The following is a 15,791-nucleotide window of genomic DNA, read 5'->3' on the forward strand; positions in this document are numbered from 1 at the left end:
CGGGGAAAAATTCCTCCCCGCCGAGAGGGACGGGGCGGGGGCGGGGAATGGTCTCCCCGCCCCACGGGGATCCTCGCCCCGCTCCCCGCGAGGAACCCCCGTGGGGCACGGGGAAACCCCGTGCTCCACTTCCATTCCTAGATTGGTTCTCAACCAATCCGGCACCTCCACTATCTTCTATTATATATATTAAATTATTATAGATAGCTAGAAAAAATAATAATCATTCATTAGTTAGATGCTAAATACTAGAGATTGAGTTTAATTAAAACTCTTTTTCTCACAAAAGTTACAACTAACATAATCAACTTAACCTTATCATAAGGAAGCCCAACTTCTTAAACACTGCAGGCTTCTCCATAGCGATTCAGTACAAAGCCATGCTTGTACAACACCTTCTTCATATCATCCTGAGCTCCACCATGCTTTCGCTGCGCCACCCATACCATGATCCTTGCTAACTCTGCATCTCCATACCTTTCGCCAGCAGGATGTCTTCAATCACATCTTCAACACCCCCTCTTGATTGAATCATTTTCATTCCAAACAGACTCATCATAGTAGCATGTTTCTCATGAGTAAGCGGTTTAGTGGACATGTTTGTGAGCTGTGTGTCTGTCAAGCAATGGTGCAGCGAAATTACCTCATCAGTAACTAATCCTCGGATGAAATGATAATGCACATCAATCTGCTTAGTTCTCCCATGATGTGCAGGGTTCTTTGCAACAGCAATTGCAGACTGATTATCGCACCATAGACGGGTTGCATTCCTGAGTTTAACCCCACATTCTTGCAGAATTCTTCTGAACCAGACCACTTGACATGCCGTTGAAGTAGCAACAATGTACTTGGCCTCCGTTGTTGAGAGAGCAACAATCTCTTGCTTCTTCGTGCTCCATGATATTGCACTTAAGCCCAGACGAAGAAACATCCCGGAGGTACTCTTCCGATCAGACAGTGAGCCTCCCTAATCACTGTCCGAGAATGTTTCCAATGCATCTTGACCCCCTCTAGGATACCAGAGTCCCAGGTCCCTTGTCCCTGCTAAATACCTCAACACTCTCTTTGCTGCAGAGAAGTGATCACAGCTAGGACAATTCATGAACCGTGATAGATAACTTACAGCAAAACAAATGTCGGGTCGAGTGTGGGTGAGATACAAGAGCTTCCCAATCAAACTCCTATGAGGAGATTGTGTGTAAGACCCGGCACATATTGCACATCATGCAACATCTTCTGAGCTCCTGATTGAGTTTTAACTGTCACAGTCCCTACACCTTGCGCCTTCATCTCCTTATTGTCTCCCAACCTCACACTGACCTTCATTGATTCATCCAGGTTGCTAAACAACACTTTGTTTCCCGTCATGTGATTAGAGCATCCTGAGTCTATTAGACATACTGAACATGGTTGGAGTTCAATACAACTGCTTGCCATGAAGAGATTTCCATCCCCACTCTCTTCTGCAACTAGGCCAGCACCACTCTCAGCTTGTTTCTCCCATAGCTTGCACTCAGCTTTCATGTGCCCGTATTTCTTGCAATAAAAGCATTGAATATGGTTTTTATTCTCACCTCCTCTTCCTCAGTTCCTCTCTCCTCCTCTTCCTCGGCCATGACTGCTTCTTCCTCTCCCTCGCAAGTAAGATCTCCCTCGACCTTTACTTTCACCCCAAGAGACACCAGAGCTACATCCTTTGTTCTGTCCTGTGCTTGAGGGCTCACCTCTTGCCATTAGTGCCTTCTCACCAGTCTTCATTGCTGAACGGTTAACTCTCACTTCATGGGCTTGAAGAGTGCCGCAGAGATCATCAATGTTAAGTTTTAAGATCTCCTTTGACTCTTCAATCGCCATAGCTACCCAGTCAAACTTCGAAGCTAAACTTCGAAACACTTTAGACACCTTCTCCGGTTCTTTAAGCTTGTAACAGAGAGCCTTTATCTGATTTGTAACGGTGACCACCCGCGAGATGTACTCTTGAACCCCTTCATCATCTCTCATCTGGAGGGTTTCAAAGTCTTGTCGGATAGCCTGTATCCTCACCGCCATCACCTTGGGAGTCCCCTAACACTGCTTCCTTAGGGTCTCCCATGCTTCATGAGCAGATTTAGCTTCTGATATCCGATCCAAGTTTGGACCATCAACTGCTTCTTGGATTATGCTCAACGCTCTGGCGTCCTGCTTCTTGCTCTTTCTCTCTCTCCACAGCCTCATCCTTCGACTCCGTCACTCCATTCTCCACGAGATCCCACAACCCTAGGGACCTAAAGACTATCTTCATCCGAAGATTCCACCGGCCATACTCTGGCCCAGTGAACACCGGGACCGAAGGCTGAGAGAGGGTCACCGGAGCACCTTCTGTTGTTGTTGTTGCGCCATTGGTCGCCATCTAGCTCTAATACCAGTTTGTAGATAACCGGAGCATTGAACACCGGAGAAAAAATGCGGGTGTTTGATCAAATGCCTGGAAAGAAGCAAGGTGTTTGTGAAAATGCTCTCCTTGAGTAACACACACAGAGAAGCAAAAAGAAGGCTTTTCAAAAATTGGTTCTCATCCAATCCAGCACCTCCACTATCTTCTATTATATATATTAAAGTATTACAGACAGCCAGACAAAATAATAATCATTCATTGGTTAGATGCTATATACTAGAGATTGAGTTTAATTAAAAACTCTTTTTCTCACAAAAGGTACAACTAACATAATCAACTTAACCTTATCATAAGGAAGCCTAACTCCTTAAACACCGCAAGCTTCTCCATAGCGATTCAGTACAAAGCCATGCTTGTACAACACCTTCTTCATATCATCCTGAGCTCCACCATGCTTCCGCTGCGCCACCCATACCATGACCCTTGCTAGCTTTGCATCTCCATACCTATTTCCAGTAGGATGTCTTCAATCACATCTTCAACAGCCTTCTTAGTCCAGTGGTGGAGAGTATAGAAAGGCTGCCGTAGGGAAGGCTGAAGAGATTGTCTTTTTTGGTGGGGAATTGATTTGCAGAGCTTTCCTACTTCTAGAATAGATGATGACGTTTTGTGAGTAGAAAAAGGTGAAGCTTTTTACTAATTTCTAGTTATTACTCTAAACCAACCATTTGTTTTCATGTTTTTTTGAGTTTTTGTGGTTTGCTAGTTTCCAATGGCTAGTGATACCAACTCTCACATCTTTCTTCATGGTATTCGATTTAGGATTGTAACTGTTTCTTGTGGTTAGTGGAACCAATATCATTTGGAGTAGCTAAGTGATACTTTGTCTTCTATCTAGGTGCATGCTTGAATATTCTTCTAGTATTAGAAGAATTGTTGTTTATTATATGCTTGTCTTGGTATTAATATACTCATTTGTTTTCTCTGTGTTAAATTGCAACTTTTATATGATGTTGAGACATGTTATGACACAGTTCAGAAGATTTTTGTTAACCGTGATGAGCACTGGTGTTATACTTGCAGTTGGATTTCAGTTATCATGTCTTTTGTGTGCTATGCTTTTGTACTTCATTCTGAATTTAATTGAATGAAATTTGAATTTTGAGACTTTTGTTTCTTATTTCATTAGTGGTGACAATCAGATGAATACTCTGATTTGGTATAGTTATCTTGGTGGAATCATCATTGGAACCATGACAAGCACAAACACAGTTCTAGAACATTGTATGCAGGTGCTCAATGTTGTTATTGCTAGAAGGTGATCTAGTTAGACTCCAATACGTATTTAAGAGAAACTGCCACATGCACTTTGCGATGTTTTCTGATTCTTGGAACACGCAATCATCTCCAAGATCAAGTGTATGCCACTGGCATAGATCTGATGACCATGCACGCGTATGTGACAGTTTCATAACTGCCTGTTTTTGATCAACACCTACACACTACAACAAAAAATGCAATTTGCGACACATTTTTGCGACACAAAATAAATGTGTTGCAAATCGCAATTTGCAACATAATCTGTGACACAATAAAATGTGTCGCGTTTCAGATGTCACAAATATTTGTGACACTTTTGAAGACTGTGTATTTGCGACACACAATGAAAACGTTGCAAATTTCATCACAATTCATGAATCTTCTAAAACTAATATTTGCCATTCAATTTGCAACGATATGCAACAATTTATTGTGACACAATTTTTTTGTGTCACAATAAATGTTGCAACTATTTGAGATTTTTTGCAACATTCTTTGCTACTTATTTTAATTGTCGCAAAACTTTACGCGTCGCAAATTGTGTTGCAAATATTGAGTCTTTTTACAACAAATTTTGTGACTCATTTTGTTTGTCGCAAAACTTTTTGTGTCGCAAATTGTGTTGCAAATGTGTGCGATGTTTTGCAACAAAATTTGAGACACCTTTCGATTGTTGCAAATTGTGTCGCAAATTGTGTTGCATCTTGGTGAGATATTATGCGACACAATTTTATTGTCACAAATTATGTCGCAAATTAATTATTCATAACCATGATTATTTATAATAATTTTTTAATTATTTTCACAAACCTGTTTTAAAGCCTAATTTACAATCCTGAACAATAACTTTTATAATATTTTTCAAAATAAACATTCCGATCGATAAATATCTAGAATAACAATGCATTACAAAATATAATAGTTCAAGCATCTAATATAACAAACAAATACAAAATGTAATAGTCCAAGTATTTAATGTAATAATCCAAAACACCACATTCATTTTGTTGCAATATCATCGACAGGCTGAGGCTGTTCAACATCCTCTGAAGTGTGAGGAGCATGAGAAGCAGACTCTCCAGTCCTGGCAGGAGCATGGGAAGTACGAGGAGTTGTTTCAAAGTTTACCTCAATACCTTGAGATTCTAATAGAGAAATGATGTACTAGTTTTGCTGCTTCAGCTCCTCGTATGCTTTTTCTAAAAATTCCAACTTACTCATAACCTCTGGAGGCATAGAAGGAATAGATTGTTGAGTTCTCAATGTAGACCGCTGCGATTGCGAATGAGAATAATCAGAAGCTATATCCTCAACAAGGTTTCCCATGACATAACATCGATTTTTTGCAACCCCGAATATGTCCCACCATAGTTTATCATCATCAATTTGTACCTCCTGTCCTTCTCTAGCTAGTACATCTTGGCGAGCTTTGGCAAATTTCTCCTACATAATATAAAGTTAATCATTATTTATAAGTTATGATAAACAAAGTATTAAGTAATTAAGAATAAATTTAATTTTACACATACATGTGCTAATTGGCCCCCTGCTCATTCCAACTCCAATCATCCTTTTGATTAACTTCTTTAAAAGCCTCCACCATGGATACCTTGCAGCCTAATTTGGCTTTATAATATATATATATACACATGTGTAAATAGTTAGCTAGTAGAAAAATTTTAAATGTATATATTAAGAAAAAAATGAAAATTTACTAAGCAAAATTGTGAAACCAAGGGCACCCTGGTGGTTCCATCTAAATGGAAAAATTTAAATTCATTATCATTTGCACCCTTTCAATTTTTCTATCAAACAATATATATATATATAATAAAATTAGTTTTTTTGAAATAAAATAATTAAAGTCCTTGCATACGCTATTACGTATAATGCTAACTTAGCAAGAGTAGATATTGTAACCAATCTAAAACAAAGGAAAATTGATAATATATATATTTACATTATGCAGGAGTTCATATATATATATATATATAAATAGTTGTTAGAGACAACATTAAAAAGGGGTAGTAAAAATATTAGAGAAGAACTAACTGAATGCAATAAATGAATAGTGTTATATATCTTTTAATTTTTAGTTTTAGAGTTTCATTTATAGGAATTATAGCTCAGGGACAATTCCCTCCAGCCACTAGTTTTAATCTTATGTGCTCTTACTTGTGCTTTAGAAAGACTAGGAGGAGATGCACAATGAGCTCATATGGTCCTACCAAGAGAAAACAAAATATCAAAAAAGGGCCACACTTATAACTCATATCCCACTCACCATGCATCAACTTTAAGCTCACATTGTCTTTCAGAATCAAAAATATCTTTCACATAATTAACTATCCCAAAAATAAAAATAAATAAATAAATAAATAAAAAGAAACAGGAATGGCAAGCATTAGGCAACAACTCTTGTTGTTTTTGGGATTTTGAGAGAGTTAAATAATCATAGAACATGTTGTTTTTTTGTACAGTCTCAATGTGAGCAACATGGGACAAGAGTCATACATTAAATCAAACAGTTGGAAAACAAGCATATGTTAATTGGGATGCCTCGAGATAGTCATTTATATATTAAACACAAGATAATAAGCATATGTTAGTTGGGATGCCTTGAGATAGTCATTTGATCTCTTCAATTAATGAAAATAAATAAATAAATAAGCAATCAACACAGCTTGTATAGAGAGGGAAAGTTGAAGAAAGAGCAGAAATTTGTATAGAATTGAAGTGGAAAATAAGGTCATATAGCCATGGAACACGAAATGAAAACCACTAAGATCTAGCCAATTTTGCACTTGATTTCCAACTTACATAAACAAACAAAAATCATACATTTTAGTTGCATATTTGAAACCAGTAAACAAATTAAACACAGAAAAAATACCAACTCTAGCAAATAATGATCTTTATCAGTCATCCAATCTCAAAATCAAATCATCAACCAAATCAACCAATTAAGAACAAAACAGCCTTGAAGAGCATGAACCCAAAAAAAAAAATGAAAAGAAATTCAACATATATAAGCATTACTCAACTACAATAATAAAAGATAAAACCATTGAAAAAAATCATCAAAACCATAAGATGATCACCTTGAAATACCGAAAGAACGGTGTCGGCACAAGCTTTTGTAGTATGGGGTGCAACACTTCCTCATTGATAGAATCAACAGTCTTATAATCACAACAACAATCCTCCACGATCCCCGTGTACTTACTCGAACCCTAAACATTTCTCCGCATCAAAACAAAAACAAACAAAACAAAATAAAACAGGGCTTGCTATTAAACCTAAAAAGAGGGATCTTGGGTGATGTCCTAGAAGTCACCGCCGTGGCTAGAAGCACCGCAATCAGCGCCCCCATAGCACAAACCCATCTCTGACCCCAACCTCCACCCCCATTTCGTCCCTTGAGCTCCACATTGCCCATCACAACCGAATCAAAACCCTAAATTTCAAAATCAAGATTCCATGTAACTCCTTTCTCGATTAAACCTCTTCTAAATCACCCCAATTCAAACTCTTTATAGAACAAGAAGACAATAACAACAACAACAAGAAGAAGAAGAATAAGAAGAGGATCACAAGAAGAAGAGAGAAATAGAGAAACAGAGAAACAAATGGCGAGAAAGGGAGGTGGCCGTGGATTGGAAGAAGAGAACCTCCATGTATCCTCTAATACAAATAAAAATTCGTTCCCAAAGTGCCAACACCTCCCCTATCATATAAATAGTTTTACTAGCAGCACTTCCATCTACTCCTGCTTTTGCCTTTGTTTTCTTCTTTCACCTGCCAAAAGACGAAAAAGAAAGAGAAGAAAAAGATAAAAATAAAAAATGCATCACAACAATGGTACCAAATACAGAGTCAGGTCCCAGTTTGAAAGACCCCCTCATTGTAGACCATTATGCATATAAGCAGGACCAAATCCTCAAGTAATCTTTAGTAGTGTAAGTGATATAATTAACTAGATAAGCAATATCTTAAGTATATACGCTTCCATATAAATTCAACATGTATAGTTAGCACAACTTGCTTGAAAAATAGTTCGCATGAAATTAAGATGCAAAATCCAACAATTAATATCTTCAATTGATGAACTTCCAAGCCAAACTTGATTTAAAAATACACAAGATAATAATGATAAAGAGACCTCCAACATGAAAACCAAATCATGTCTTTCACAGCGGCATAAATAGGAAACCAATCAAAATGTTCAAATTTGAGAAGGAAACCATAAACAACACCGGAGCAATCCAAAGCATAATTGCATAGTAAATTTAGTAGATCGCTGATTAATTGCGAATTTGGGATTCTGAGAAGCGTTTGTAGATGCAAAACACAAAATATTATGGACCTGTCAATAGATGACATGATTTCTCAATCTTATAAGTTGCAGATTGAACATGAAAACAAAAAAGAAAAGTAAAGAATATCTTCAAATAATCTTACTTGGTTTGAGCATGAGATACAGAAAAAAAAAACCCTTCATGCACTGGAACTAATTGAGCCTGCATCACTCTCATCCTACAAATTAAGACATGAATATTCAACAAATTTATCATTCTTAATACATTGTTAATGTTCTAAATACAAGCAGCCAAACCATAGCATATTAATCTAAAGTATAGATGACATATAAAATCCCCAAATAACTCCTAAATCAGTTCTAGAAGCCTGAGAGAACATTTACAACATATTGACACCAATAACAATAAGATGAAACAAGAGTATTCGTGACACATTTATTTGAGGAAACGAGAGTATTTGTGACACATTTCAGAAGATGGTTGTAGCTTCTTTTGACTTATACAGCAAATAAGTCATATCTTATATGTGGGGTTACATATGAAATCATGATATGGCTCTACTCACCAAACTATATTTATTAATATAACTTGTAAACTAAATTGCAAATACGTCTATTGGCATGAAACTTAATTAAATAAGTTGACATAATTGACAGCCTTCTATCAGAGGTTTTAATACTCAAAATAGTTTCTTTATTATGGTTATACCATCTTTTTATCCTTTAATTATGAAATGCGTCTATTCAATCCCTCTATTTTTCTCTACATAACCATAATAATTTCTTATGGTTATACCATCTTTTTATCCTTTAATTATGGTTATACCGTCTTTTAATCCTTTAATTTCTAATGTGGAACCCACTAACACAAATGTAACCACATTATATATATATATATATATATATATTTAAAGCTAATGAATAACTTAAAATATTGGTAAAAAGCAAATTGCGGATCTTTGAAACTTGGCTTAAATTATTAGTCCATTCATTGATTTGATTTTTTTTTATATTAAGGCAAGAACATATATTTCATAATAAAGACTAAATGGTGACCATAATAGAGTAAGTATTTTCCTTTCAACTTTGTCCATTTACCCTCTATGCTTTATTAATATTCCATTTAAAGGATGTGCAGAGACTGTTCTAGTTGAATCTCTAATACAGGCTGAAACTATCAGCCATACTAAAAGCCTATAAAGCTCTGCTAAGACTGCAACATCACACATGAAAGGATCTTTTTCCATGAAAGCATTTCAAAGAAGCATAATTTAATAATTGACGCAGAAGTAATGTTTATTGATGAAATTTATTAATTTCAGTTAATGCACAATGGAGTAAAACTACATTCACTAATGGGGAACAACAACACATAATAAGAAACAAGAAACAAAAATTTGCACAAAACCAATTTTCAAGTAATTATTCAAACAATTGTCCATAACATTACACCTGCTGATTTGGAGCTTTAGAACTATGGATATACAAATAAAAAAGCATGGATTAGCAAAACAACCCCAAAACAAACTAGATAAACTTATAAGCACTAAGCCATTCTTAACTAATTAAGACCTGGAATTTACATTAAAACAAGACAAACAAGTTAATAAACAAATTAAAGATGGAGTATATATTCTGCAAACCTACACAATTAACTAATATTGAACATGGTAATATATAGGCTGAATTTAAGCAGCAAAAGCTTACAGTTCAAGCATAAACTAAGCCTTGAACACATTAAGGAAGAACCACCACAAAGAAAAGCAACCATCACTAAGTATTGCCACTCTTGCAAAGCGTCAAAACTACACATCCAATCACTAAACTACGCAGCCATTTAATATGCATAAAACAAAGTTCAAGGGCATTACTAACAAACTAGAAGTCAGCTTGGTATTTTAACAAACACCTTAAAGATGATAACTAAAGACAAAGAAATTTACACAACTTACCAAAAAAATCCATGATTCAATGCTAAAAATATAACAAGCATTCCAACAGCAAAAAACATAGGGGAAAAAGAAATCTAACAAAGATCAGGAATCCTAAGCATCTATAATACGACATCCACAATATCATCATCTTTGGCATCCTAGAATACAAAGATCATCAAGAATTACAAAGTAAGAGGCTTACTTATTTTAACAAAGCAAAAACAAGAATCACCGAGCCTTTAAGTTTCTCCTAACTCTCAAATTTGCAAGGAAGAAGATATCTCGGCCTCCACTGACTCACTCACAAGAGTAACAAAGAAAAAAGAAAAAGTTAGGTCTTGGATCCTTTTAGAAACTTCCCAAGGCCCTAAATCCGGCATGGTGTAGAAAATTGGAGGCATGTTCAGTAGAATGAGAAGCTCAAGTTAGATTTATTGGGGATTTGACCAGTGTTAGAAAATTGTGGTATTAATCAGTTCATATTTAAACTTGTGTTCACTAAAACTTCCTTCATTTACTTACTACTATTGATAAAATATATTGTATCTATCTGGTTGGTTGATTTTGAGAGGTGGAAAACCATTGTTTCAAAACCAGAATCAAAACAACAACTAAATCTATTGAGAGGAGTAATAGTAAAAGGAAAACCTCACAGATTTGGAGAAGATCGACAAGAGATTGACCAAGGCAAGCGAGAGCGGACATGGGCAAGGTCCACGAACTCTTGGAGTAGCTGTGTGTTGGTGTTGGAGAGAAGCGAGGTGTATATGATCGACAAGCAGAGGCTTCTGTTCAGAAGGCGAGCAACCGTGGCCTCGTACCAGGTGCCATGGAAACCCTCATCGTCGCAGCTCACCTCGATCTTTTCGCCGACCTTAAAGCAGCCATAGCGATCGATCCCCAATGCCAGGAAAAAGGACGACTCTTCTCAGATAGGGTTTCATTGCCAGGAAAATGGGATGCTCTTCTCAGATAGGGTTTCAAGAGAAGAAATGGATTGATGGAAAAGGGACGGCTCTTCTCTGCTAGGGTTTCAAGGGCAGTGATGGATGGATGGATGGATTGGAAGAAGAGAGAGAGTGTGTTTGATTTATTATCTTTCTAGAAGGGTTTTGTTAAACCGGCTGTGTAGATAAGTATTTGTGAAGGAATGAACTAATCTTTTTTTTTTCTTTTGCTTTATTGAATAGATGATGTTTGTCCTGCAAAGGACTAACTTATATACATATCCATTAATTAACTAATCTGATTAATATATATAATAATTTATATTTATATTGTAATTTTTAATAATTGCTAGGTGTGGCTTCAACTGAACTTTTTTTGTGCTGGTGGCCGGAACCGAGGAAAGCGAGGCCTAGGGATTTTGGCTTTATTATTAGAAAGACCACAGAGGTTTGAATTAATTATGAAGAAATAGATAATTTTTTTAGTATATATATATTTATTTATTTATTTAATGTCATAGCTGAACAATTTGATGAAAATGAAAGAGATTATAAAGACATATAAAAGTGGATCAATAATAACTTGTACACCAATCAGGAATCTTTTGAAAATTACAAACACAATTGATGAATGAGAGTGTGCAGTTTACAATTCAATGTTCTCTCTTAAATCTTAAACTAAAAATATAAATCCTCTGCCAAGGATGATATTAGGGTTCAATCACCATTAAAATAAAATGCTAATAATTACTCGTATGGCATCCAATTGAAATATTGATATATGGAACACTATGACAACCACCCAAAAGGAAAAAAATACCATATTTGTTTTGATTGACTATTAGATGGATTGACTAATTAATTAAAACCATATACTACCATATATGTAACATATTTGTCATTCTAATATGTATATATATATATATATATTATATAATGAAGAGTAGGTGGGTTTGTGTGCATGAAGTTATGAGTAAGAACTTCAAAACTATGGTTTATAATTGTGCATGTGTTTTATCTTCTTTCTTATGATCATGCCAAAAATAATATGGAAGTTTTGTGTATTTATGATATAAATTGGGTAAAATTTTAATGTCATTCTAGTGAACTCCCAAAATGATGAGTCAAATTGTATATAATTTAACCCAAAAAAATTGTTCATCTTGAAAACTATAATAATTCATCAAATGATGCTACACTATATATATGCCCAAATTTTGCGACACAGTTTGTGACGCCAAAAAATCGTTGCAAATAATGTGTTGCAATCTGTGTCGCAAACCAATTGCATGCTAGGTGCCAACATTTGCGACAAAGTTTGCGACGCCAATAGATCGTTACAAATAATGTGTCACAACCTGTGTCGCAAACCATTATATGGTAGGTGCAAAAACTTTTGAGACAAAATTGGCGACATTCTTGGATGGTTATTTTTTTGTGACGCAATTAGGTTAAATTTGCAACGTTTTTGGTTTTTTGTCTCAAATGGTTGCAATTTGTGTCGTAAATCTGTGACACATTTATGTGTCGTAAATCTGTGACACATTTATGTGTCGCAAATATATGTGTCGCAAATAGTATTTTTTCTTGTAGTGACATTGCGATATGCAAAGATTCGATGGACAACTTATCAATTTCATTGTGGATAAAACAGAGGCTGATAAAAAATTTATGGAGAAAGGGGGAAAACTACAAACTAAAATTTTTAAAAAAATAATTTTTATTTAAAAATTAAAAATTAAAAATTATACAATAATCACAATTCTTTAAACTACAAAATAAAAATAGTAATGACTACGAGGGGAAACTATATCGTTTGATTTTGTATGTTTTGACAACATTATAAAACTATTTCTTCATCAATTTTTACAAATATTTCTCCGATCAATAAAAAATTAAAGAAATAATTGTAATTTATCATTTTTTTAAATAAATATTTTTGTCCAAATTTAGATTTCTTATAATTATAACTATAGAAATATAAACAGCATTTTAATTACAAAATTTTCATTTGACTAAATTTATGGGTTGGTTTATGTAAAGTATAATAATTTCTCTAAATTTATTTCAATAAATTTTAAAATTTTAATTTTTATAAACTATTTAAATTTAAGATCTTACTAAATTAAGGTTATATTTGAAAGTGATATAAATGAAAATGATAATGTAGATTTAAACTTTTATTTAGATTAATAGTTGTTCCTGGATAATCAATCTCTTTTTTTTTTATTTCTTATTAAACCAAAAATTTTGATTTTAAAATTTTAATACTATTCAAATTCCTTAAAATGAATCCATCTTTCATGTTTGAACCTGTAAGGCCATATATGTATGTGTTTTCATTTAAGTCGTCGGATCATTACGAAATTGACAATGTGGACCTTGCTAGCAATGGGGACCTACCCATTTTATATTTTTTTCTCCTTAAAGCCTAATTAGTTGCTAAGCCTTCATTACTGCCTTAATCCTTTCTCCTTCTTCTTGTCACCTTGCTGGGAGAACTTTGTAGAGAGAGGAAATCACGGAGAGATTCCCGGACGCCCATCTCATGATTGTCTCCTTCTTGTCCGACCCTATACACCCCATGATCATCTTCCTCCTCCATTCCTCCATCTTTCTTCTTCCTCTCCATTCTCCCACTTCATCTTGCTCCCTTTGGAAGTTGAAGAAGAGTGTCATCCATCGCCGGAGTTCACTGGTTTTCTTGGCACCCGAAGGTGAGGAGAAGAAGAACAAGGAGCCGTCAGCTTTCCCAAAATGCTAGGTAGGCTCTCTCACTCTCTTGGTGATGGTAGAGCTTGATAATAGAGTTTTGGGAGAGGCTTGTGTATGTGAATCTTAAGCTTGGTGGTAGATTATTTTCTAATATTTATGCATGTTTTGAAACTCCTAGTTGCTTGTGCTTATACTCATGCAACCCTTGTGATCCTTGTAGCTTGCTATCTTTCTCCTACTCCATGGAACTTGAAAATTTTTTATGCCACCTTGGTCTAGTTGTATGTGATTAGTGGGTGATTTATAGTCTCATGTGTCTATGGTTGCCTTTGATGATGATGTTTTCTTGTAGAGCTTCACCCTTTTTATTAGTGTTTGGCTTGTCCTTGCATGGAGCTATATAGATATATTTGCATGCATGAGACCATGGCTACTGAATGTGTAGGAAATTATATATATGCATGCTTTCATACTCATGCAAGAGACTAAATAGTTGGTCATACTTGAAACCACTTCTACCTATAAATTGTAGAACACTCTTGTGCCCCTTGAAATACCTCTGGTTCATGGCACCCAATGATGTATATTTATATATATATTTATATTTACTCACATGAAACCACCTCCATATGTATATACATATATGTTTGAAACCACCCATACATGTGAAAGAAACCATGTTCTCCCTTGCATGAAACCTTAGGTTTACACCCTTGAATATTAGCTTGCATAATCCATGCATTGATGTATGAGTTTTACATGCATACACCTGCCCTTATATGCATACACCCTTGAATGTTTTGCATCCTGGTTGTGTTAATGTGAGATATATATGTATTGGCATAGTAAACCACTATGTTGGTAGAGCATGAGTGGTGTTCATTTAATTATAGGATTTGATGTTTTCTTCTTGTTGCTTTCTTTGAATCCTTGAGTTCTAATTTGTGTTTAGAAAGGCCATGCCTTGTTGTAGAGTGTTGGTATTTTAGACTAGCTTATCATTAGCTTTTGTACTTGAACTCTATCAAGTATTCATGTCTATTTGGTTGGTTTTCCCTTGGATTATAGGACCACGTTGAGCATCATCTTGGATTTCTTTTGAATTTAGGAGATCACCAAGTAAGTAATCCCTTGAACTCTTGTATTTAAAATTTGTTGTTTTGGTTTATTTTCATGTAAAATTTTTGAAAATTATTTGCAATTATTCTTTGAAAATTATTGTGGGAATGTCATCTTGTTCATGACTTATGTTTTTAGATGAAGAGAATTTCTATATATGCTTAGTTGGAAACATATTGTTATTACTTTACCAAAACTTATATAGGTTATTTCCCTTTATTACTTTCAATTATTGGACAAAGTAGTAATCCTTTTTGTAATCCTATTTATTTCCACTAACAAAAAAAAACTTAAGATTTAATAAGTGCTTGAATCTTTGGTCCACCTGCCATCATCTTGGATTATCTATTTATTATTTGGTTATATTTTTATTCCTTAAATATCCACTTGCCTTTAGGTCCTTGCCTATCTCTTTTCTAAATTGTTACCATCCTTGTTCTACCATTGTTTCCTTTGAATTTATTTATCTAGCTATTTTGGAAATAGGTGGGCCATCTTTCTTCAATTGATGAAACACATTAGACCTTGTAAATTTTCAAATTTTGGTATTTTACTGTATTAATAATTATGCATTCCACCTCTTGAGATTGGTTGAATAATTATTTATTGGTTTCACTATTAATTGTACTTGTCATATTTTATTTTATTGGTAAATCATTTATTATCTTGAATTTTGGGAAATATTTGTGAAATGTTGTTATTATTTCTTCAAAGTGGGAACCAGGCTAAGGCTTGGAAAAATGAGTATATTCTTTTACATTTATTTATTTATCTATTTATTTATTTACTTTATTTTGTTAGATTAATTTTTGGAAAATACTTGTGGATATTCTGTATTCTTGGCTTGAAAATGTGTCTGATTATTTTGGTCTCCAAATGAGCGATATGCAACCTTGTCAGTGGGGGTTAAACCCTGACCTTGACGACAAGTAATTTTGGGAAAATGAGACTGCAGTTTCGCACCGTGTCCGTTCGGTGAAATAATCAATGGCCACCTGATATTCAGTCTCGGGTCACCGAGGGTAAATAAATGATTTCTGTTATTTTGGTTCAGATTTGTCACC

The 15,791-nt window shown here is 34.8% G+C and overlaps 2 protein-coding genes across 6 annotated transcripts; both read right to left on the reverse strand.

The window, feature by feature from the left end:
* Positions 1 to 1,584: 1,584 nt before the first annotated feature.
* Positions 1,585 to 2,049, reverse strand: LOC120279577. The gene has a single exon (XM_039286507.1). The coding sequence runs from the start codon at positions 2,047 to 2,049 to the stop codon at positions 1,585 to 1,587; it is 465 nt and encodes a 154-aa protein (XP_039142441.1).
* A 2,528-nt stretch (positions 2,050 to 4,577) lies between these two features.
* Positions 4,578 to 11,056, reverse strand: LOC120270857. Of its 5 annotated transcripts, none has more exons than XR_005539698.1 (6): positions 10,595 to 11,056; positions 8,156 to 8,230; positions 6,994 to 7,492; positions 6,796 to 6,927; positions 5,224 to 5,320; positions 4,578 to 5,137 (listed from the first exon to the last, which is right to left on the reverse strand). XR_005539698.1 is itself a non-coding variant. In XM_039277926.1 (3 exons), the coding sequence occupies exons 1-3, from the start codon at positions 7,131 to 7,133 to the stop codon at positions 5,104 to 5,106; spliced, it is 306 nt and encodes a 101-aa protein (XP_039133860.1). In that variant the 5' UTR covers positions 7,134 to 8,146; the 3' UTR covers positions 4,578 to 5,103. The 5 variants fall into 5 exon arrangements, 1 of the variants encoding a protein (XP_039133860.1); XR_005539699.1 differs by lacking the exon at positions 10,595 to 11,056 and adding an exon at positions 10,149 to 10,219; XR_005539700.1 differs by lacking the exons at positions 8,156 to 8,230; positions 10,595 to 11,056 and adding an exon at positions 7,857 to 8,146.
* Between the last annotated feature and the right edge of the window lie 4,735 nt (positions 11,057 to 15,791).

Source organism: Dioscorea cayenensis, chromosome 2 (genome assembly GCF_009730915.1).
Source record: "Dioscorea cayenensis subsp. rotundata cultivar TDr96_F1 chromosome 2, TDr96_F1_v2_PseudoChromosome.rev07_lg8_w22 25.fasta, whole genome shotgun sequence".
NCBI classification, from domain to species: Eukaryota; Viridiplantae; Streptophyta; class Magnoliopsida; order Dioscoreales; family Dioscoreaceae; genus Dioscorea; species Dioscorea cayenensis.

Coding starts and splice junctions, on each gene's coding strand:
- LOC120270857 (XM_039277926.1), bottom strand. CDS start 7,133: ATGGGCAATGTGGAGCTCAAGGGACGAAATGGGGGTGGAGGTTGGGGT. Junction 6,928..6,993: donor CCCAAGATCCCTCTTTTTAG/GTTTAATAGCAA, acceptor AGAAATGTTTAG/GGTTCGAGTAAGTACACGGG. Junction 5,138..6,795: donor CGTTCTTTCGGTATTTCAAG/GTGATCATCTTA, acceptor TATATTATGTAG/GAGAAATTTGCCAAAGCTCG.
- LOC120279577 (XM_039286507.1), bottom strand. CDS start 2,049: ATGGCGGTGAGGATACAGGCTATCCGACAAGACTTTGAAACCCTCCAG.